Source organism: Buteo buteo, chromosome 21, assembly GCF_964188355.1.
Source record: "Buteo buteo chromosome 21, bButBut1.hap1.1, whole genome shotgun sequence".
In the NCBI taxonomy this organism is placed as follows: Eukaryota; Metazoa; Chordata; class Aves; order Accipitriformes; family Accipitridae; genus Buteo; species Buteo buteo.
The window spans coordinates 2,907,688-2,930,206 of NC_134191.1; the positions used below are offsets into that span (position 1 = coordinate 2,907,688).

General features: G+C 44.1%; 1 protein-coding gene across 1 annotated transcript in view; it reads right to left on the bottom strand.

Annotated features, from left to right (window-relative positions):
- Nucleotides 1–22,519, bottom strand: part of LOC142042644 (contactin-4) — a 307,150-nt gene that overhangs the window by 2,607 nt on the left and 282,024 nt on the right. The window contains exons 13-22 of the mRNA XM_075052777.1: nucleotides 13,529–13,704; nucleotides 10,913–11,033; nucleotides 8,241–8,399; nucleotides 7,343–7,492; nucleotides 6,173–6,243; nucleotides 4,101–4,335; nucleotides 3,450–3,565; nucleotides 2,799–2,985; nucleotides 2,184–2,296; nucleotides 463–631 (exon numbers count right to left, since the gene is read on the bottom strand). Coding sequence (XP_074908878.1) covers nucleotides 463–631; nucleotides 2,184–2,296; nucleotides 2,799–2,985; nucleotides 3,450–3,565; nucleotides 4,101–4,335; nucleotides 6,173–6,243; nucleotides 7,343–7,492; nucleotides 8,241–8,399; nucleotides 10,913–11,033; nucleotides 13,529–13,704 — 1,497 coding nt within the window. The remainder of the gene's footprint in view (nucleotides 1–462; nucleotides 632–2,183; nucleotides 2,297–2,798; nucleotides 2,986–3,449; nucleotides 3,566–4,100; nucleotides 4,336–6,172; nucleotides 6,244–7,342; nucleotides 7,493–8,240; nucleotides 8,400–10,912; nucleotides 11,034–13,528; nucleotides 13,705–22,519) is intronic.

Genomic DNA, 22,519 nt, shown 5'->3' on the forward strand with positions numbered 1-22,519 from the left:
TATGGCTATACAGTAGCCTTATAAATTTAAAAGCCTCTGAACACTGCATTTGGTATTTTGTTACAGTGAATTGCAGTGGAACAATATATTCAACATATATATGAGTATGGAAGTAAGAGAGTGGGAAGTGTCTAGAAATCTTAAATACAAATATAACTACTTATGATGGCGTTTCTTATGGTTCAATCTTGACTCACGATGAAATCAGATACGTGGGCTGGAATGACTCCTGGTCCCAGGTAAGTCTGGGTTTCAGCTCCCCGCCTGGGAGACGGCCAGACCTACAGCCCGCCCCTGCTCAGCTTCAAGGCTCTGGTTCATCCCTGTTTGTAGAAGCCAACAGCAACTGGGGTGAAGCAGGTCTGTCCCGCCAGCGGGTGCGGAGAGGGGCTGGGGACGCTGGCTCCCCGCGGCTCGGCGGCCGGAGGAGCAGGCACGGACCCCAGTTCCTCCCGTCCTTACTTGATATCTTTGGAATTCGGATTTGTTCGCTGCTGCTGCCATCGCCCCCGTCGCTGAACGGCTTTATCTCTATGATGTAGTCCTCGTCGAACGGGAGGGAGAGCTCCACGGAGGTTTTATTCGTTTCTATTACGGACGTGCTGCTCTGCCTGTTCCACCTGTACAAAACCTGCAGCAAAGGGGAGAGAGAAGAGGAGGCAGAAACGGCAGAGACACCCATTGCCCTAACGGCGTCCAGATTTGCTGCTACTCTTTTCCTGCCTCTGATGCTCAGACACACGGTCTGGTCGCGGAGGGGCCATTCAAACCCCCCCAGGGGTTTGTGCTGGGGACCCACACCAGCACCGCGGTGACAGAGCCCAGGCGGGGAGTTGACACTGGGAGGGGGTGATGACGATGGGCAGCACCACATGAGGCCTCGGTACCTGGCAGAGCCCCTCAGCGAAATCTTTAGCTTGATCAAGCTAAAATAAGTCCCGAGGCTTAGGTAGAGAGGTCAAAATTTCTTACTATGTTTCTTCAGGAAACTGAGTTGGGGTATTTGATGCAGTGCCATAAACAGCTTCCCAGAATAACTGGCTTTTTCAAATTACTTTCTAAGATCTGGGAATTCTACTGATTTATATAAGATTTCCAGGAGAACAAAAAAAAAAACAGATGGGCAATGTTCTGCTGCACTTCAGGAAAGCAATCTGGCTGTGTTATCCTAACAGTAAGTTAAAAGAGGACTTTTTAGAAACCTACTAGATGGAGTTTGATTTTTCAGGGGGACGAGTCTCTCTCACCCCCTTTCAACTGACTTCTTAATTTGCATTTCAAACCTAAAACATGTAGTGAAAAGTTGGTCCAAACTGCTGAGGTTCATCTGAGGTTTTGACTAAAAACCCCGAGGAATTACTTATTTTTGATAATCCGATACAGTGCACCAAAGATACTTAAAAGTTAGTGCAGAGATTCAGGAGAGCTGGCACAGGCTCATAAAGCTGACGCTGCTGGCATTCCAGATTGTGAACAAAATACAAAGCATGTCCAGGTTCTTCATCGTTTCAAGCTTTGGTGGGAAACGTTTGCACAACTCAACCCTCAAGGCAACGGCTGGCAATTGCACACCGATGTCTTCTTTGGGCCAAATTAAACCCTTGTGTAAGGTGATAGAGCTGAATTCTTCCCAAGATTTCTCTCTAGTTAAATTATACCCTATTAAAACTGCTACTAATGAGGATTCTCTTTCTTTTCCTTTTGGCTTTGCTTTCTGAAGAAAATGGGAGCTATTAAAAAAGCATTTTATTTATCTGCAATTAAGGAGTCAGCTACAGCCTTTGGAAGGTTTCCACCAAAGGCAGGAGAGCAGTCCTGCAGGTGGGAGCTTCAGAGGGAAGGAGCAGGTGAAGGTCCGTGGGCCGAGACCCGCACGGTTGCCTGCAGGGGTGAGGGTGAGTAGCCAGCAGAACATGCTCACCCTACACAGGTATGGCCTCTGTTTCTAGAGGAATGTTCCAGTTTTAACCTGGAAAACCATGCAAGTACCATGTAAAACACCTCGTCTGGTCTTACTGTAGACCCCAACTTGACAGTGGATTCATGGAGACATTCCCTATAGCCCAACACCAGAACCCAGCAACAGCTGAAGCGTCGTGAGGTTTCACTGCAGGACCAGGGGGTGGTGAGGGAGGTGGTGCAGGGCAGTGTTGTCCAGCTGCCTGGGCTGACAAAATACTCACTTTGTAGCCTCTCACTTCTGACTCGTTGTCCAGCGCTTTCACTTGGTCCCAGTTCAGTATGATCTTGGAGTCGGATGAATTCCATATGATGTTCCCAGGGGGCTGACTTGGTGCTATACCAAAATACACACAGCATTGTGTTACTAAGGAGCACCGTCTCCCAGCTGGATCCCTCCCAGTACCAGCGAGGCTTCTACCACCATAACTGAGCGTGCCCAGAGCCCTATTACTCTGGAAAGCTAATGAGCTGTTCCACTGATCTGTGTCCTCAAGGTCACAGGAGGTGTGACACAACACAGTGCTCTAAATGAAAAAAGGATTCAGCCAGTTGCTCAACATGCCTGAGACCAGAAGAAAAAAGCCCTCTTGAACAATGAGATAAATGTTTAATTTTCCTGCACAGCTGTGATTTCAGTTTTGCATGCTCTGCTTACTTAACATGGGGAAGAGCCTCACAAAAAAGAAAAAAAAAAAAAGCTGGTAAGTCTTCTGCACAAAAAACTGGCAAAGAAAGTCTGACAGCTCCTTCAGACTCGAGAAAGCTTGAAAACGAGAGAGGGGAGCGCTGGCAAAAACCCTCCCAGGCAAGAGCCCCGCGTCCTCACAAACACTCACGTGGCTTTTTGGTTGTGACATTGACCGCGGCACTGGAGGGGCCGGTCCCAGCCGTGTTGTACGCCCTGACTGCCAAGTGATACAGCGCGTTGCCTCTCAGATTGCTGACTTTTGTAGACGTTTGATTGCCAACTGTTCGAATCCTTTTTGCGTTTTCTTCCTTTTCGTCGTGTCTCCAACATCTGACCTGAGAAGCAGAGCAGGTACGTGTCTACCTCCAGCTACTGGCTGGCAGCACCCGGTCACTTCCAGCGCTAACTCTGGCACTTCTGCCCAAAGTGCAAGTGCCACAGGGACACATCCTGCACCCTGTTACAATCCCTTCTTGTTCCTTGCTAGAAGCCAGCCTGGCTGCAGCGCTCCCTCCCCAGGACCTGAGACGCTGCTTGGCCATGGAAGCACATTGCACGCAGGTCTCCCCCAGCACGCTCTGCTCTCTATTTTCAGCCAGATCACACACAGAAAACTGTGTAATTCTTTACGGTGTGAGAGAAATCTCCACGTACTCAAGAGATGAAAGGAAGCAAATACGCTGCGGGAACCCACCCGCCCCATGGCAGGCAGGAGCAGCACCGCAATGACTGCCCTGACGTTATCTCTGCGTCTCCTCAAGGCTTAGTACTGAAAGGATGCTGCGTTGTGTTTCCATACCTCATATCCCTGTATTCTTCCTTTGTGCTGGTTCTCCCAAGGGGGAGCCCAAGAAACTTCAACATCTGAAGCAGAAAGACTTCTGGCCAAAACAGTGGTTGGGGCTCTCGTCGGCTCTGGGTAGAGGAGTTAAAAATAAAATTAAGAGTTTTCAATTTTATGTTCAATTAGTCCCAGCCTTCAAGGGATTTATTTTCTTCATTGCACGAGAAAAGAAGCATGCGACCAAAACAAACTTTCACATTTCAAAATGATGGCCTGTCTGCCTGTGCCAGAAGGCACCGCTCCTCTACCTAAGAAATAATAAAATGTCATTACTAAACTCAACCCAGGATACCATGTACTGTAATTAGGACAAGAGGGAACATTTTCTAATCAGTGGACATTAATTCATATTAAATCTCAGCGGAATTCTTTCCAGATTATATATTACTTTTCCATTAATATCAAAAGATTTCATTACGATTAATGTTATTTTAATGACTATCAAAAGAATTAATCATGGCTCGCCATTTATTAAAAATCAGAGCAAGGATTAGGTATCAAAGGATATGTCAAGGTGGATACTAAACGCTTTCAGACCCGGTCAACCCCCGCCGCGTCCAGCGGCTGGGAGGAGGGAGAGGCGGTGGGGTGGGCTCCTGGTTCTACCTTCCTCTGCCGAGTAGACGACCGTCACGGGGCTGAAGGACCCTTCCCCCTTGTTGTTGTACACCCCGACTTTAACTTCGTAGGGCGAGAAGGGTGGCAAGGTCTCGTTGCGGAAGACGTATCTGGCGGCGTCCGGGGAGGCCACGACGGTCTGCATCCAGCTGACGGTGCCAAAGGGGCGGAAAGCCACCACGTACCCGAAGCCGCCTCCGTTCTGCAGCTCCTCGGGCACTGTCTGTGGGCAGGCAGAACATGAGAAACAGCACTTTCAGCAACGGCACGCGTTTACCTCCCCGTCTGCGTGCTGGCCGTTGCCTCTTGGTCCTTCTGAAGCTACTGTCCTAAAGAGAGCGTTAGAGATGGGAGGCGGCTGGAGTCCTGCTTCGCGTCTAACCTGAATTCATCCCATCCCATCCCTGGTACAGCCTTGCTGCTCCGCGAGCTCCCTGTAGTCAGGAGGGAGCAGAACCTCCAGAAGATGCTTTGCCTAAGACTGAATTCACATTTGTAGGTGCTCACCTTCCTTCACTGACTAGATGGAACCTCCAGTAACAGTGTGAGTAATTTTTGGCGCTGCAATGACAAAGAGTCTGAGATTTGTTGGGGTGAACCAAGGACACGGTTCCTGCTTTCCCAATACACGTGCAGCTGCTCTCATGTCTTTGGAATCGCATGTGAAGCCCTGAAGAACGTATCTGGGCAGTGTCCCAGCCAGCACGGGGCTGGTGGTCCCTCGCTGGCCTGTTGCCACACGGTGACCCAGACCAGGTCAGCCCACTATCCACAACCCGTACGACATGACCTGTTAGAGACCGCGATGGCAGGGAGCAACTCGTCACAAACGTGGTGGAGAAGGGCACGTAAGTGCAAGGGAACGGCTGGAAGAAACAACCTGTCACCTCCGGGTCACTTCTGGACGCACTGACACTTCCTACTCTCAGGCTTGCAGCCCTCTAAAAGCTGCATCAAAACCATAAGCTTCAATGTATTAAAATAATCTGTAATTATGGGCCGCTCTCCCTCAGATGTCCACTGTGCTTAAGCATGTACAGGGGTTACTTTTGGTGACTGCTTCTTACTGTGTATTGTAAGGCTCAAAAAATACACCAGACCATAAAGAAAAGGCTTCTGGACATTTAAAAGAGTAAACTGACTGTTATATCAAAATACAAATTATGTTTTGTGCAAATTACAACTCAAATCAATGGCTGATGTTCTTGCTATGTGTGCTTTTGAAACATATTGCAGTATCTTTAGGAGACATGGCGTAGCTAATTAGTCCAATGGAGGAGGGAATTTAGCACATTGAGCTGTGTGGTAAGGACAAAAACCCATTTATAGTTTTTTAATAACCTTAAAAATATCTCTGGCGATTCATTCTGCCAGCTTGGTCAGAAATAGTGCTAAGTGGAAGTGTTAGCATGTCTAGTGAAGTTCATTATTAGGAAAAATATGCCAGCTGCATCGCATCATAACATGAAAATATGAGCAGACAAATGACTAAAGTTCTAACCCTGACTGCCTTAAGGAATATTAAACATTTTTTCATCTCTGTATCTCCTCTTGCTGGCTTTCATTAGCAGCAACAAAAGCCAGCATGCAATGCGTTGCGCTAACTCTTAACTATTTGCTGCCATATACCCCAGTGCAGGGATGAGGGATGAAGCTTGAGAGTCAGCCACAACAATTCTCAACCAGGTCAGGACATGCCAAGCCTGGCCTCACAGACTCTGTTTTATCCCTCAGGTAGTTTCTGCCCATCCACGTTTTGCTGTACGTGTACAGATGTGCTGAGAGTCAGGGAGAGCTGAGCTCGTGTCGAAGCAACGACGCGCAGCCTGTTCCCTGTGGTCCCTGCACAGCGCTTCTCTGCTGGCTTCCTTGCACAGGGGCCGGGGGTGGGGAAGCGGTTTAGCTCAATTTTAATAGCTGCGCTATTTTTATCACACAATGTGGGCTTTTTTACTGCAAACCGTTTAAAATCTACAGATGCTTCCCCTGGGGTCTGGGGTGAAAGGGTGCATCTAGGTCAGAAACGTATTAATGTTCCTCTCAGTTTGGACTCCGCTTACCTCCCAAGTAATGACCAGCTCAGACTTGCTCCCTCCACCTCCGCTGACGTTAGCTGGGGTCACTTCAGGAACTGCAAAAAAAGATGCATAAGATGGATGTGACAACTTTGAAATCAGAAATGTTGAAATGGAACAGACCGATGCAGCAACAGGACTGTGCTGGCCTTCCCCTGCTGGGTAACAGAAACGCTATTAGGAAATGACTAATTTGCCATGGCAAACAGCACATTAAAAGTATGTCAATAATAGTATATTAAAAGTATGTCAATTAACTTGTGTATTCAGTCACTAATTGTTTAGTTTAAATATTTATTTTTCCTAAAAAAGGGCTTTTATTTATTTTCCTATTTCATATTCTGTTCCATTACAGGCTAAAAGAGAACAGAGGAGCCACCTACCAGGGGTTTCCCATAAACGAGGCACACATCCCTGCAGCCACCACGCTGAGCCTACACCTTGCCATGACCCCTTTCTGCCAGATCAAAAGACAGGGACAGCACCAAGAAGCAGTGAAGTTCTCACCGTTAAGCTGTGCCTGCAGCAGCCTGAAGACACAGTGTGGCTCTAGGAGGCAGTGGTGTGTTTGGGAGAGGGTCGCAGAAGACAGACCTTCAGTAAGCCCATGAAATGATCCAACCCCAAAGGGCAGCCCAGGGTGGTTTCTTGAAGGCTGATGGCCCACAGGGACGAGGTCTAAATTAATCCCAAGAACCACAGAAGCCCCCAGCATCAAGGTGCTGCTGACTCTCCAGCTGTGAAGCTCAAACTCCTGCTCTCAAGGTGCTGTACCCTGTGCTCCAGAGCTTCCATCACACTGACCATGGGAAACCAGAGGGACTGCTCTCGGACTTCATCTCTCTCATCAATGGATACTGGGCAGTATTTTCCAAAAAAACCTGCCCAAATACCTTTTTTTTGAAAACCATTGCTTTCTTCAGGAAGAAGGGCTGAAGCCTTCCTATACATCCAGGACTCATGAAGTGAGCAAAAGAGCCCATCAGGAGCTCCACAACTTCTACTGCCTGTTCTGTGCACACAAGTCATGTGCCACGAGGGAGGAGAGCAATGGGCGCAGAAGGCGCTCCTCAGCTTCCTCCCGTGCATCACATCTGTTAGCACCGACGAGCATTTATTCAACGAGACTTAACTCAGTTGCCCACCACTACTTACGAGCTTCTTCCGTTCTTCTTTTCTCTGAAGGTCTGCTGGGTTCTCCAATCCCGATCAGGTTGGCAGCCACTACTCGAAATTCATACTCGACCCAAGGGTTCAGACCCACCACTGTCGCTGTGAACGTCCTGCCATCGATGATCTCGGGAACTAGGAGACAGCCACAGTTAGGAATGCAACAAAACCCACTATAAGTATTAAAGACTGATGAGGAGGTCATATCTGATACCCTTAAAAGTGAGGGATTAATGTAAATACTAAGTGAATAATGATTGATAAACCTTTTCTCATTTTTCTAACATTTTGTTAACAGCAAAGAAGTAAAAGAGGCGGCACTAAAACATTTGTGCTTTTAGTACAGAAATTCCTGCTACTAAAGAGTTTCTCCTAAATTGCCACTTTTTGAAAACAAAGTGTCAAGACAACAGGTTTAAAGGGTTTTTATTTTTCTCTTTTTAAAACACAGTCTTCCTTCTATTTAATGGTTACTGGAACAAAATTAACCTCTGACGGAATGAGCAATTACATCATGGGATTTTCCTCTCTATCAGGAAAATAATTCTACTTAAAGATAGGCCAGATGACACGGTCTGTCCCTGAGGGATGTCTTTATAAACCACAATTACTGTTGTATATCTCCAGTGCGGCAACAAAAGATAGGAATTCATTCCGTTTTCTCTTAAACATTCATGAGAAAAATGGATGAGTAATAGCACTGACTGGACCCTAAATCTTTGGGTTGCCAAACTTGGAACTAGTTAATAAGACCAGTGCTCTGCAGCCAGAGAAATTACTTTTCTCTTCAGGGTGCAGAGCTGCTCCACTCGGCCCGTGCGCGGGTCCCGATGGATGTGTTTTCCATCGGCAGAGCTCTCGGGGGGTCAGGCGATGGACCTACCTGTGCTCACCGCTTGCCATCCCACCGAGAAGGGGGTTCTTGCTTGTACGACGTACATTGTAATAGGGCTGTGGTTGTCTGCTCCTGGCCTCCAGGACAGCTGAGCGGTGGTGTCGGTGATTTCATCTATTGTCACAGCTTCTGGTGGACCTGGGGGACCTGTTAGAAGAATTACAGGAGAGGGGTGCTTGGAGCTTTGCAGTGGCTCAAGGAAGGAGCACTCTGGTCTTCTTCCCTTACTCAGGACGGAGCCCCAGCTGTGGTTTAGCAGCTCTCATTACCTAGCTGAGATCGGGAGGCATGGGGGAGAAACACAAACCCAGAGACCACCAGCTTTGCCCGCAGCCCCCAGGTGCCTCTGCGCGAGCCTCGGCATGCCTCGGCTACCCGACAGAGCAAGGCGCTCGAAGCAGCACTCGGGACCGGCTCTGCCATCCCACGTCTGCTGCTTTAGGACTGGCCGATATACAAGTACGATTTTTGGCTGCAGCGTGGATGCACCCCGAGGCTGGTGAAGAGCGAAGGACCTGCCTGTAATTAGCATCGTGTCTGAGTAGGGACCAACATTTTCTGCTTCACTGCTGGGTTCCTTTGAAGCAGTAAAGCACTGTAGGACGTACCGATCAGAGAGAGGACCCCTCTCCTGTATCATATGGCCATTACTGTCAGTCGTCGAACCTGAGGTGAAGTCTCTCCCCAAAAGCTCCATCTCAAGCAAACTCTCTTGCGATTCACTCTGTGGACTAAAATTATTCTCATATGATATTGAGAGAGCTGGATGTGTTTAAGTATCTAAAATACCCTGAAACCTTCCAATATCCTGTCGTTAAAATGGAAGTTTCAGCAGGTCTAGCCAGATTTAATTTCTCAGAAATTAAAAGTTTAAATTGTTTTGCTGGGGGGAGTAGCCAGGCAATGCAGCCTCATGGAGCAGTCAGTCCTTTGGCCCCCCCCACCGCAAGTTACACCAGAGAAATGAAATTTCACTGGATCTGTCACTAATTACTCCTACTGCTTGGCAGAGGCTGAAACAAACTGTCTTCACTTCATGTCTTGGAATAACCATGGTTATTCCCAACATTTCAGAATATACTTCTTTGCAGAGTGCAGGCTACAGTAGGGCAAGAGAAGGAAAAATTATCAGTTACCAACTTACCAAATATTTTTGGGCTGCTGACAGACACATGCTTCTTCTGTTCTGATGGTATGAGAAAATCCCATCCTGAACAAGTGGGCTGATCTGTGTGTACTGGTGCCAGGGGTTACTTCTGTATGCTCTTGTCTGATATTCCCTTACATAAATAATTGATTTTTATTCTAGTATCTAATCTCTTTATTACTTTCACATAACTCCAATATTTAAAAACTTCTAAAAAATATTCTGAAGGCTCTATTTATGCACCAGCTATTCAGCTGCCCCTCCAGTCTCACAGCCCAGGGATATTTCCCAATTTTCATGCAGCTGGTGAGACGGTACAGCACAACTCTCAGCGCAGCCGTGGGACCACTGGCCTGAAGGGAGACAGCCCCACTGATGTTTTTAGGGAGCGACAAGATCAGTATTTTTACCATCATCAAGAGTAATTTTCTTGTGAGAATTTAATGTTCCTCCTGTTTGTTTACAGAGCCAGCACTAAGGAAATTACCTAACCGAGGTGCCCATCAGCAGGCTGTTTTGAAATGTTTGTGCAAAACGAAAAAAAATTCATCTGAAATCATGCTGCAGCAAAAACCCAAGAGTCAGCGTAACGGGGAGCCCAGGCAACCTCCCGGGGAGAAGAGCAGTGGCTTCGCTGCCTCCAGGGGCCCAGCTCTTTGTGTGGCACATGGCTAAGAATGTCTGCGTTCATACTCCTATGAGGGAAACGGGGTGAAAAGCGGAACAATATTATGAGGATAAGAGAAACACCCAGCTGGAGACAAGGGCGCATTTCTGAATGAAAGTTCAGGGCTAATCTTGCACATTGTACTCTGGCACAGTTTTGATAAAGAGGGAATTTCTTACTTCTTTTTCATACTTTCCTCCTCTCACTGAGTTGCCCGAGAACTTAGGTTCCATGGAGAATGTGCAAACTATGATTTTGCTGGGGTCTACAAGAACTGAGGGTAGCAGATACAGAGCAGCACCAGTGTTTGCCTTTCTCAAAGCTAATGAGCAGGAAAATCTGCATCTTACTTATTGTAAGGATCCAGACTCAGGTTAACTAGTTGCATCTCTGTTAAAGTCATACTTACAGATCACCTGTGTATGGTAATAAATAGATCTTGAAATATCAGTGAAGTTACTAAATCATGTTTATTCTAGAAATGGAACAATATTGCTGGGCAGAAATGCAGTGAATAAGCTGGATACTGTTTCTGCTGCATAGTTCATCAAATAAATGAGCTCAGTTGGTGCAAGTTTTGTATTCAGGACACGAACAGGTACTAGGTGTGTTTATCTGTGTTGTGTGTCTGTTGTACGAGTATGTATATATGAAAGAATCTTTATATGCACTGTTTGAGAATGTACTGTGAACCCCAGCGTGTACTTAGAGCTTATTTCTTAGATTAATTACAAGATGCTAGGATCTCAATGAATGTCTCCAAGCCCAGGAATTGTCTTACCAGCAGCAGAAGATAGGAAGAAAAAAAGAAATTTTACAACAACAACAGTAACAAAATTCAAATACCTCTTACAATCAGGTCTGCAGCAGCCGATAGCTTGTCCACACTTGTTTGCACCATGCAGACGTATTTCCCAGCATGCTTCAGCTGGATGCTTCTGATCATCAAATCACCAGCTGAATCCTGCTGATAAAGTAGGGAAAAGTGGTTACAATTACTTTTTAATGAGCGCTAAACATCATTATCACATGAAGGACACTGTGACTAATGGATTTACTTTACACTGGCTGATGAAAACATTAGTAATGCAAGCCATGGCCTATTAAAATTATGTGAGTCTGCCTTGAAGATAAAAGCGGGAGCGTTTCTAAAATTATGGCTCCTACAAGGGGCAGGGGAGCCTGGTTTGGGTCCGTTAAGCACCTTCCCCATTAAAACAATGTGACAAAGCTTATGTAGGGCAGGTTCGCTCCGATTCCTCCTTTCTCTCTCCGGATATCCCATCTATAGCCTCTCTGGTATTCAGATGCCCAAGTTGTGTCTACATCTATTTCGTAAGTGAAAACCAGCCCAAATTATGAGACATCTGCAATAGTTTCACGGCTTTGTATTACGGCCAGCATTTTGATTGCCCGGCATTTTTGTGCTAAAGATCATGAGAACAGCACTCTCCGAGGAAGTCTTGCATCACCTAACAGTGGTAATTTGTTTTCCAAATGCCAAGTGCATGTCTGATTAACTGTTGAATAGAACTAATTATGTTTCTGTATGTATAGGAAGCTGAAAACTCTAAATTTTTCTCCAGACACAAAGCATTCGATACATCAGAAATCTCAGGGTAACCTTGTGGTCGTGGCTTTCTGACTGAAGAATATTAATAAAGTTTGTAATTTTAGCTTTGCAGGCCAATCAGGCACAGTTGCCAGGAAGAGCCGTTGCTGCTGATGTGCGCCCTAGGCATCAATCTTTAAGTGCATCTTTTAATGATTCTTTTTAGGGATAACAGCAAGGCTTGTAAATCATATTTCCTTTTCCTTTCAGCATTAAATTTCACTCCTGACAAATGTAAACACAGACTGCCAGTCTGCCTGAAACCCAGTGGAGCATGAGTCTCTGTAAAACCTCCCTTAGAGCAACATGCAAAACCCTTTCCAGTTTTCTACCTCTGCTGAAAATTTGTTGCATTTCTTTCCTTCTTTTTCTTGCTACCTTAACCCAATAGAAGTGGAAAAAAATTCATTAGGAAGGATAAGAAAACATTTTTAAATTGCAGATAAGTTAGAAATTAAACTCCCCAAGTCCTGCGTAATATGCAACAGGCTAAACTAGATGAAATCTGAACTGCAAAGGAAAACATTATGGTTACAAAGGAAAGCAAACTTTTCACCCATCTTTCAGACATAGCCTGTGAAATTGCTGCTCCTCTTTTAGTAAAAATTATTTGGAAATTACTTTTAGTCAGAAGAATGGCATGAGAACCTGGGGCAGGTCTGACAGACGTGCTATCTTCTCCTGTGAACCCCCTTTCTAATAGATGGTGTCCTGAGGTACCTCCTATGGCACTGACCCTCTCCGATTCCCAAAACTCATGCCACGACACCGTCAGGAAATCTAAAACTACAAGAAAAGCTGAAACAACCTGCACTTCACAACTGAAGAAAAAGCAGAGAAAATCAAGCAGGGAAGGACCATCACAGGCACCCTTACTTTGCTGCAGGCTCTCTGGTCCTAAACCTTCCTGAAGAGGCAGAAAATGGCAAATGAGCCAAGCAGATTTTCCCCTCTCCTAACGAATGAAAGTAATTCCTACCTTCACTGCCTTTTCTTCCCTGTACCTGCCACTTGATCATGGCCTTGAGCGACAGCGGTGCCCAGGGCTGTATTTAATGGGCAGTTTAACCGTCTTTTCACACCTGACTCTTCTCCTAGCTATTGGATTTCCATAAACATGATCTTTTCAACCTCCAACCAAACAATTCTCTGGACATTGCAAAAGTTTGCATTGTCAGTGGGTACCAAAACATACTGTTTATGGCTTTCCCATAAACAACCAACCAAACAACCCAAAGAGACCGATGTGACATTGCCAGGAAACGTGCACAGATAACATGGAAAAGAAATGTCACCTCTCATGGTCGGTGATGATTGTAATACTATGCAGGTTATTTTGGGTAGAGCAAAAATACTTATTCTAAGCATGTGGTCACAAGGGGAGGACACAGACAGATGAACATGCCAACAAACACTGCCTGAACAAGTTTGAGGATATCCTCTGACTTCCCGCTATTTTCTGTATAAATACAAAGTTCTACAATTGGCTACATTTACATTTCTTTCACTGTTACAGCCAGAGAAAAACTATTATGGGCTTCTTCCTTAAATGAGAAGGCAGTTTTTTGCAATGAGAAAACATATTATAGGTCTTCTGACATGCATCCCACTGCAATGTGAACACATCGTTCATGCAAGCAGATTTAAGTCACGTCATTAAGAAATCATAACAATTCTACACCATCTATAATGAAGTAGTATACTGGCAACGTTCATCTTCTCAGTCTGTAAGACACAAGATAACATCTCCTACTATTAACTTAGTCAAGTCCATTCCTTCTGTTAGTAGCCTTTTTCTATGTTACCTACTTTTATTACTGTGAGGAGATTGCTTTAGTATTAATACTTACCCCTCCAACTCTTTCAAAGTGATCCCCATCTTTTTCAAAGTCTATCAGGTGTCCATTAAACGACCAGGTAAACATGATATCTAGTGAGTGATCGTGAGATACCTGACAAGGCAAGACAATGCTTTCTCCAACAGTGACATCCATGCTGAAAGGTGACACCATAACCCGGGTTGGATCTACAAACAACAAGGAAAACAGAGTGGGGGGAAAAAAAACATTAATCCTGTCCTCCTGAGAAATGGAGAGACATGTAGAGCTGAAAAAGATCCTAAGCAGTCTAGCACAACTGCAGCATTGCCACCAGAACTTGAAAAATTTGCAGTGATCACTTAGGAAGATCCTTAATGCAACAAGTGAACTATCACATCTTTGATTTTATCCTCTGATCCCTTTCTCTTTTTGTTGGATTGAAACACTGTTAATAAATCCTCCAGAATCCTCTTCTAGCCACCATCCAGATGAACAAGGAGAAAAGAAAAGGCTGAAAAAGAGTGCAGTAGATCTGAAAGGCTTAGGTAAAATTTTTGAAAAAGCGTGGAGATCAGAAATTATTTTATTTGAATCTTCTTACTTCAAAGATTTGTTTCACAGTCATACATTGCTCAGAATGGTTATAAGAACCCCTATTTTGTTGTTCCTAAATTAAATGCTGCCTTAAGAAAACTCTCACAATGTGAAATCTCTAAAACTGAAATGAAGAAGGGTATATTAAAAACGTGAGTGATATCTGCTCGGACCTGGAAAGGGAAAGATTAGACTAACATTATTGTTGTACGTTATGTTTACTGAAAACTCAGTGCTTTTTTAGAATACTGGTCATGTTCTCTGTCTGATGGATTGTTTTATGTTTTAAACCCAGGTAGTTTTCTTTGCCTGAGGAGGGCCCACACAGAGAATAAATATAAATTATGAGTGACACCAACCAAACCTTTCATACCATGGAAACCAAAACTCTGCCCCAATAAGCCAAGTCCTGTAGTAACGTCAGACAGAAGGGTTTTGGGGTAAGATGTGGCTCTGGGTGTAGTAACTCCTCTGCCTGACGTGCGGCTGATTTGGGTTAGTCAGTAGGTCAGACTCACTTTTTAGGACCTCTGTGGTCTTACATGAGATGTCACTGACCCGTTGAATAAGAACTGAGCCAGTATTTTGGGGAAGTGAAGCAGAAGAAAGGTGAGAAAGGGCATTGTCCTAAACAGGACTTTTCTAAAGGAAAGCCCCCAAACCTGCAGGTATCTGTGATGTAGCAAGTTCTGTCTGTTAAATATGGGCAGCAGCACGGAGCAGCTCCACCTTGGGCTTGAGGACTAATCCCTTATTCACAGCTGGAGTTCACATGGAGCCTTTACCACTGGTTTAATTGTCTATTTTTCACTTTAGTCGTGCAGTACGAGCAAAATGGTGGCACAGAAAGATGAGCCATGACACATTATGCAGACTTCAGCTCCTCATCTGTGCCCGTGAATTCCCTCTGCCTCTAAAGTTAACATTTGTCTTTCATTTCTGTTGACAAAAATGCCGTAATTTTTTTCTACAGGGCCTCAGAGGAAATGAAAAGGAGAAAAAATATTGCTTAACAATGAGACCGAAAGTGTGAAAATCATATACAGATAGATATTTTTGCTTATTCCAAAAGTCTATTCTGCACAGCTGTCATGCTAAAATACTACGAGCATTATTCATTCTCTGGTATATGAAACCAAAATCTTAAGTACTTCTTCCAGAGAGTATTGGCCAACTGCTTAATTCTCTGCTAAAATAATAAGGATACAGCAACAAAGATATGCACTGGGCAGAACTACTCACTGAAATTCAGGGGATACAAAGCTGTTCCTGGGTTTTCAGAGACCTTACCAGAAGTGTACAGGAGGTGGTGAAAAAGATTGCATCGGTGATTATATAGGCTTCAGATCAAGTCCTCAGGGACGTGGCTGTATTATCTTGGACAAATTTAATTCATCTGTATTTTGGTTTCACTTCTAACAAAATAGAGTAAGTTTTAGCAGATCCACAATAGGTGTTATGATCCTTAACTAATTAATACAAGCATTTGAAATTTCTCAGGCATAAGCAGTGTTAAGTGCACATTACTAAAATAATGCTTAATTATTGCCTAGACTTATGACATTGTTTTTGTGTAACTAACTGACATATCAGGATTTTACAGTCGCTTGGGATTGCTACTACTGAAACTCAAGAAGACCCAGAGCATCCCAAGCTTGGGATGCTACAGAAATGCCTGCACCTGCAGTAGGGCTCAGGCACAGAATCACTTACTGAAATTCCTTTCAGCATCAGCAGTTCATCCTCTGCCCTGCTCAAAGCCCGTATGAAATATTTATGAAGGACTTGACTCTGAGATGAAATGGGTGTCTCCCACAAAGCCCTGAGCTCTCCTACATGAGTCCCGCAATGATCCGTGTAAGCTCTAGTCCTTAACAAGTGTCAGCACCGAGGTTTTGCTGTAGGTAACCCTCGCCTCCACGGCACTCTCTGCAAGAGATGAGAAGTCCGCACCATAAATCTGATTCTTCCCGCAGCAATGCATATAAACAGTTTATAAACGTATGAATAATGAAACATGGGTGTTTACTAAAGACCTGCTTTCCAGAGCAGCTTAGCACAGCTCTTGTGGACGCTGTAGGAACTACAAGTGCCGGGTGCCTCCAAAAATCAGACCCCCAGGTTTCAATCCAGGCATGTCAAGAAGCATTGCAATCTAATAGCTGAACACACCAGGTTATGGGAACGGCTGGTACAACTTGGTGACGAACGATGCGCAGGGAGGGCTCTGACCCACGCCATGCTCAGCTCAAGCACGAGCCCCCCGGTGCACTTTACAAATCACCCCCAGGAGAATGCTTACCCATCTCTTTTCAAGGACTGGGAAAGCTGAAAACCAAAAACATCCCTCCCCCCTTTAACAACCCTCGCAGAGCAGCAAATGGAAAATGTTATTCAGAAGCCAACTGAGGGCAGCTGAGTGTAGGCACACCTTGGCTATACACAGCCAAGCGGTAATCAAAATTATTAGATTTGCATTTTCAAAACCTGTAACATCAGGCACTTTTTAAATTACGGCGAGTGCTTTAATGACACCGAAATCATGTTGGTTAGCATCCAAGTCAAAAATTAAAAAAAAGGATTGTTTTTTTCTGAGCTAGCTACTCATTTATTTATTGTCCACTTGCAAGACAAGAGAGGCAGTCTAGGGAGACAGATACTACAGGAGAGCTGGTCTTAGTGCCCCATTACTGTCCTGTCCCCTCCACGTGCAGGTTATTTTCCTTGGATGTCAAGGACAGTTAATTTTAAAAAAAATTGTGATTTTGGTGATATTTTTGAGCTGATATTCTCCTTTGGAGCACTCTGGTGCATTTTGAGATCTTTTTAAAAATAAGGCTGAAAGATTCAGTTGCAGATAAAGGGTAAGAATTTCTATTAGTACCGTCACCCCTTACAGCTGCCTGCAGGTTTCTGAGCCCTCCACAGAGGGAAGCAGCGCCTGGCACTTCCCTTCAGAAAGAACAGACAAAAAGCAAGGAAAGTTGTTCCAGGTCAGCTCTGAAAAAGTTCATCTGGCATTACTGAGAAGTTTTTAGAGGAAAAATAAGCGAATGCTGCATGCTAACAGGAACGCTCTCAGGAGATGAAAAAAGCCCTCTGTCATCAGCAGGTAAAATAATCTGGTTTTTCATCCCAAATAGGAAACAGCGAGGGAAGAAAATAACTACACTATGCACGCAAACACATTCAGTAGGTGTCCTGTCCGTACAGCAAACGCAGCGACAGCAGACTCCACTGCCTGGGCTTGGCTTTGCTGCAGAGAAAGAGGAGACCTTTTCCTGAAGGGCAGGAGCAAAGCAGGGCTTCTGGGCTGTGCTGGGATGGAACCTCTGCCGACTGGTTGGTGCTTTGTCTGTAGGTGTCACTGAAGGCTCAGGGAAGCAGGGAAGCATCCTCCCAGCCTTCCTTTCATGCCAGCATTTTCAGGAGCACACTTGGTGTGACAGAAACGGCACTTTTTTTGCTTCACGTGTGGTTTTCCTTGCATGCCAGCCAGGCTGGCGGCTCACGGAGCGGCTCAGCTTGCACCTTGTCGACAGAGCCGAGATGGTTTGAGCAGCGTGAAAGCTCACGGGGACGGTCCTCAGCTGGAGTGGATCCATACTGCCGCATGGGACAGCTCGGGATGCCACCACCATTGGCCCCAGCCTTGCTAGTGGGGTGCACTGAGGCTGTCTGAGCTTTTCTTACCTACCTTTGTCCTGCGTTGCGTCCCTTAGTATTATTGCTGCAGCGTATTGCAGAGAATTCGGTGTAATTCTGACAGGTTTAATGTCTTTGGCTTATATTACAAGAGATTTTAACAAAGTTCTCTTGCTAGCTTTCGGTTTGTTAGAAGAAACGGAGCTCAGCAGCACTTCCCATGTGTACGAAGGCTGCAATTGTGTCGCTTTTGTCCCTCGTCCCCCGCTAAAGGGAGCCCGTCATCAGCTGTTAGCACTGCCTGCGTTTTGCATCTCATTTCGGGAAGCTGTGATGCATTTCTGAGCTGCAAAGCAGCAGGCTGCAGACATCACTGGTATGGTCTGAGCGTAACAATTATCCAATCTGAAAAGAAACCAACCCACCCTGATTTTCTATTGATTGGGTGTCCATTAGGAGGGATTACTTGTTTAGGGTAAACAGCTTTGCGTCGCTGCGTTTGCTCATTGTAGCTCATGCAGTGCTATGTTGTGTCATATTGATCTGGAGGACATGACACAGTGGGACACAATCTACAGTGGCATGACATAAGTGACATAAAACAAATCAGAGACTGACACTCAGAGATAATGCCTTTAAAAAAAAATAAAATAAAAACAATAGGTCAGTCCAGAGCATGCAAATACCTTCTGAATGATACAGGAGGACCAGGGCAAAGTGAGAAGCGATGTCATGTATATTGTGCCCATCAGCAAGATTTCAACTGACCGGAGGGTTTTTTTCCACCTAGAGACAGGCAGACCTGTCTGCATTAGATGGCTACTCAGCGTCCCGTTTCCAAATGTGCTCATTTCCAATTTGGCTCAGCTGTGGAGGCTGTGTGCTCTGCTCTGCTGGGAAGGGATTCAGTGATGCTAATAACTGCAGTGCCTTTCATTTAAGGCTATCAAAGTGCTTAGTAAACAATGAGATATGCTTTGCCAGCCCTGGCTGCTGAAGGAATATAGAGTATTTTACTACAATAAAAGATTGAACTGTAGCATGCTCAGGAGATACTGCTCCTGTTGTTGGCCTCAGATCAGTGGAATCGAGCATCTCAGAGACAGATAAAGAAAAAGGAGATAATGTCAGCATTTCCAAAGCTGGTGTCTGAAACCTGCACACCTAATACCTAAATACTTATTTAGATATCTATCCTGGCATAGAGGAGGAGGTCAAAGGAGAATGAAGAGAAGGCAATACTCAAGTTTTGACACGTTTATCCAGGGTAAAAAACTGAAGAAATCAGAACTCCTCTCCAAAACTTAACTGTGCCTTCAGACTGTTCTGCTTACAAGGAAAAATTTCTAAGATCTTGCAAAGGCTTATTCCTCCTTTCTTCTTCCAGGCTTGCCCATTTCACTTTATTCAAGATTTGTTTGCACATTTTATAAAAGATCCTCCATTGAAGGTCTGCAGTATAGGTCGCTCGCCCCTTTACTCTTTTGCCTAAATAGGAAAAATCTGTTGTAAATATTCATGGCATTGGAGGGGAAAGTATTGCAAATGGACACAAATCAGCTAGTGAAAACTGCAACAGCTGCTTACAGACAGAAGAAACATGGTCTGGTTCTTTAAGTGGAAAAAAGAAAAGTAGTGTTTGTTTTTGCTGAGGGATATGTACATTTTCGTCAAGTACATAAGAAATATTAGTATCCCACCTATTATACTCAGAGGGCATGTCCGAGTTAAAGAGCAGCAAGCAGCTCAGACGCGTAATGGCCAGAGTGGCTGCTGCAGAATGCAGAGAGGCGGACATTTATTCCAGGCTGGACAAGAGGAGACCATATAGTCCAAAGCCATTTCAGCATACGAGGCTCTGACTCTCTGCATCATGTATTGTGATAGGAGCACGCCAGGGCATCTGTTAGCTTTTTAATGAAAGCCAGTGTGGGTGACAAGGTAATTTCAGGTTCAAGCATGAATGCTCAAGTGCAAGAGTTTATGTTCAATTACCAGATGCTTCAAACAAGCAGCTAAGACAAAGGCAAGCGATGCCAAGCACACACGGCTGCATCCAATGCGAGAGAAAACGGACAGAGCGCCGCTTTTCCTCGGGCTGAATTTCCATTCATGTTGCTGATATTCATTATGTGGACCTAGGCAGATAAGCAGTAGTTTCAAGTTTGATTAACCATCTAATTACCGAAGTCTCTTAAACAGCCATTAGTGTTACAATGTTCAAGATCTAGCTACATTTTTTCCTTATTTGCATAAACCATTTCACATACAAGATTTTAAAATAGGTTTTTTCCTGTAGATAAACTATAACTTGAGCATTTGGGACTCACTTTTTCTCTTTTTGGAATACCAGCATGTTGACTGTTTTCATTGTGGTTTTTATCAGAGGCAGTTAATAAATGCATTGCAGACCAATGTCCTCTATTTGCAATGACATTTTACATTATTGTATTGATTTCAAGGCAAATCATGTCTGGAGATAATAAAAATCAATCTTGGAGGTGGAATCATCTGTTTTCTATGAGCAACCGAAGAATCAAAGTCCAATACATGAATACTCAAATGTGCTCTAATGTTTCTTTCTCTTCTATTTGTGAATGAAACATTTATCCAAGACCATAAAGTCAAAAGCATCTGAGACTTGACTAGCTAAACTTCTGGGAGCTCTTAGCGCTCCAGACACCATGAGACACTATGAGAAACGCTGAAGAGAGGAAAATATGACCCTGAACTAAAGAGATTAATAACTGATGAATAACTGAACGCACAGTATGACTTAGCATAGCAAACTACAGCTATCTTAATAAATTCTTTGAGTACTTTATGGGGTATGGCCAAAATTAAGATTAAAATGGGGAAAGGCTAAGTATTTACAGTATTTGACCTGTACAATATCACAGAGGTGAGCTGTGATGAGTCACATATATGCCTTCAGGAAGAAGCACATGGCTCTTATGCCAATATAACTTCTTTTCCGTATAATCAGCTATCATACATGTGCTCTCGCAAGACAAGTAACTGATTTATATGGCACATTTCTTAACAGAAAATTTTGCAGCACTTACAGTGTCCTCTGGTGTGTACTATGGTAGTTCAGCCTAATAAAACATAATCTTATTAAAAGCAAAAGGGACACTCTCAGTTTAGAAATGGGAATTTAGGCCTGAGAGTAAAGCCACTTCTCCAATTTTAGAAATCTATGTGGTTAGTGGTCTAGATCTTTCCATGTATTCAGGCAGCACCGATCTTTGGCAACGAAGGCAGTGATACATGGCCATGTATTTAACGGGGATTAAGGAAAGGAGGGGTGGAACGTTTGACCTTTCCTGGAAGAGTGGAGACTCTGATTCAGCAATACACATGGTTGAGCTGGGCATTTAGGACATGCTAAAATTGCTTTCCTGAAAGAGGATCCTTTTCTTGCAGTTTACTTGGCTTAAATCTTGCCATATCAGAACCACAGCGGTGTGGGGGACATGCAATTATTTTTAGACAGGTGTTTCAGCACATCGCCTGAGCCCCTTTCTCTTAGGAAGCCTGTTTTCTTTTAGTGTTGGCAAGGTTTTTTTAAGAGGAGAGTTTAGATGTTGTTCCTTGTGACTGCACTCCTAAGTAACCTGCCCATCCAGCTGCTGAAGATTCCCTTTCAAGAATGGCAGTTTCCTCCTCAGCTTCATTCACAGCTGAACTGCAGTCGAGGTACAATTTATTAACATATTTCTTAAACTGACATTGAAAAAGAGCTTCCCACAGATTGAAAACTGTCTAAACTTGATGTAAGAGTCTCCCTCCCAGGAATTAATGCCTCCCACCTCCCAGACAGGGACCAGGCAGTCAATCAAGGGATTGCATTTCTGCATAGTCAAATATGCATTCTTTGTGTGGCTGAATAATAAATGAAAGCTAATTTAAACCTGAAAACACATTAAAAATGGAATTGCATCAAAGGATACTGGGGAGGGATGTGCCATTATGGCAAATTCAAAGACAAAATATATGAAAATATATCCACTCCACTGAGAGTACAGTGTTACTTAAATAACAAGAGGGCACAATACTTCATTTTAACCTCCATTTTACCTAGTGCAATGCAATCTTATCAAATCAAGCTCTCTCCATACAATTGTGACAAAGAAAATCATATGTAATGGGGTCTGGAAATGACAATCAAATCTGTCACTCACAGAAATTTGTACTTGCTCTTTATAGCAGCATGCAACAGTGCCTGATTACACTACAAACCCAAACACCCCCTTGCTATCTCTTTGCATTTCAGACTAAAATGAAAGCCACTTCACTTCAGAGGTGCCTTAAATGAAATCGGTATATTTGACAAACGATTGAACCATTTGTGACACACTTTATAGATAACCCAGTGAATTCAAGGTGTCACCTTTTGTGGGCTATTGATTGCAACTAGCTGATATCCGTCTTTTCAAGTATGGAATAATCTACTGTCATTGCAAAAACGATGGCCATCTTACAGAGAAGGTTAATCAGATACAGGAGAAATCATATCTAATCTTTGATAAATTGCAAGTCACTCAAGGATCAATCACTGTTCTCCTTGTAACAGAAGCCACAGGTAATTGTGCAAATGTAATGCTGTGCAGTTTGCCGTGCAGCCCATGTATGCAGTGGCTAACAGCATTTTGCCCCTTTGAACAGTTTAGCCTGCTGAGATGGTTGATTTATGGCGCTTTTAAATATGTTTTGATTAGTAATGACCATAAATAAAAAATTTTCAAAAAGAAGCTGTGCAGCAGTAATATGATATGCAGG